Source organism: Bison bison, unplaced genomic scaffold (genome assembly GCF_000754665.1).
Source record: "Bison bison bison isolate TAMUID 2011002044 unplaced genomic scaffold, Bison_UMD1.0 scf7180017864340, whole genome shotgun sequence".
In the NCBI taxonomy this organism is placed as follows: domain Eukaryota; kingdom Metazoa; phylum Chordata; class Mammalia; order Artiodactyla; family Bovidae; genus Bison; species Bison bison.
Window position 1 is genome coordinate 5697284 of NW_011494912.1, and position 638 is coordinate 5697921.

General features: G+C 65.5%; 1 protein-coding gene across 1 annotated transcript in view; it reads right to left on the reverse strand.

The window, feature by feature from the left end:
• The window catches only part of SH2B2 (SH2B adaptor protein 2), a 13265-nt gene that overhangs the window by 5640 nt on the left and 6987 nt on the right, over positions 1 to 638 (reverse strand). Inside the window, exons 5-6 of the mRNA XM_010854364.1 lie at positions 236 to 327; positions 6 to 124 (exon numbers count right to left, since the gene is read on the reverse strand). Of these exons, the coding sequence (XP_010852666.1) occupies positions 6 to 124; positions 236 to 327 (211 nt within the window). The remainder of the gene's footprint in view (positions 1 to 5; positions 125 to 235; positions 328 to 638) is intronic.

The window sequence follows — 638 nt, forward strand, 5'->3', positions numbered from 1 at the left end:
TCCAGGGTCTCCAGGAAGGTCTCCAGCGGGACGTGGACCAGGGATTCGCCAACGGCCTCTCGAGCGCGGCTGTGTGGGGCTGTCACCACGGCTGCCGTTGTCTCTGGGGGCCGGGGCAGGTCCACTGCTGGAGAAGCAGCAGGTTAGAAACACGCGTGTCTGTCTGGCCACCTTGGAGCGACCGCAGTCTCCAGCCCTGCCCTCCACTGCTCCAGCCAGTTCTGTGTCCACCTACCCTCCGTCAGGAGCTCACAGCTGCAGGAGGCCACGCGGCTGGCCAGACAGCCTCCCCGAGCACAGGACGGCTCCGTGTCTTCCTCGCTGTCCCTGCGAAGGCAAGAAAGCCCAACTGTGTTCGGCCGTGCGACTCGGACCCTGACCGCGGTCTGCTCACGCAGCCAGGCAGAGGCTGACTGTCCCGCGGCCAGCATCTGCTCTGTCTGGCTCGCCTGGGTCCCTCTGCCTCCGTGTCCCTGCGATCACACCCTCAGCTTGCTCAGTGGCCACCACGTGAGTGACTGGGCCATATGGATAGGTCTCCAAGTGCGTGCAGCCCTCTCTGAGGTCACACGACCCCTTACCCGCTAACCCCCAAAAGGGGCTGGCCGCCTCTGAGGATCCCACGGAGGACCCCTTCT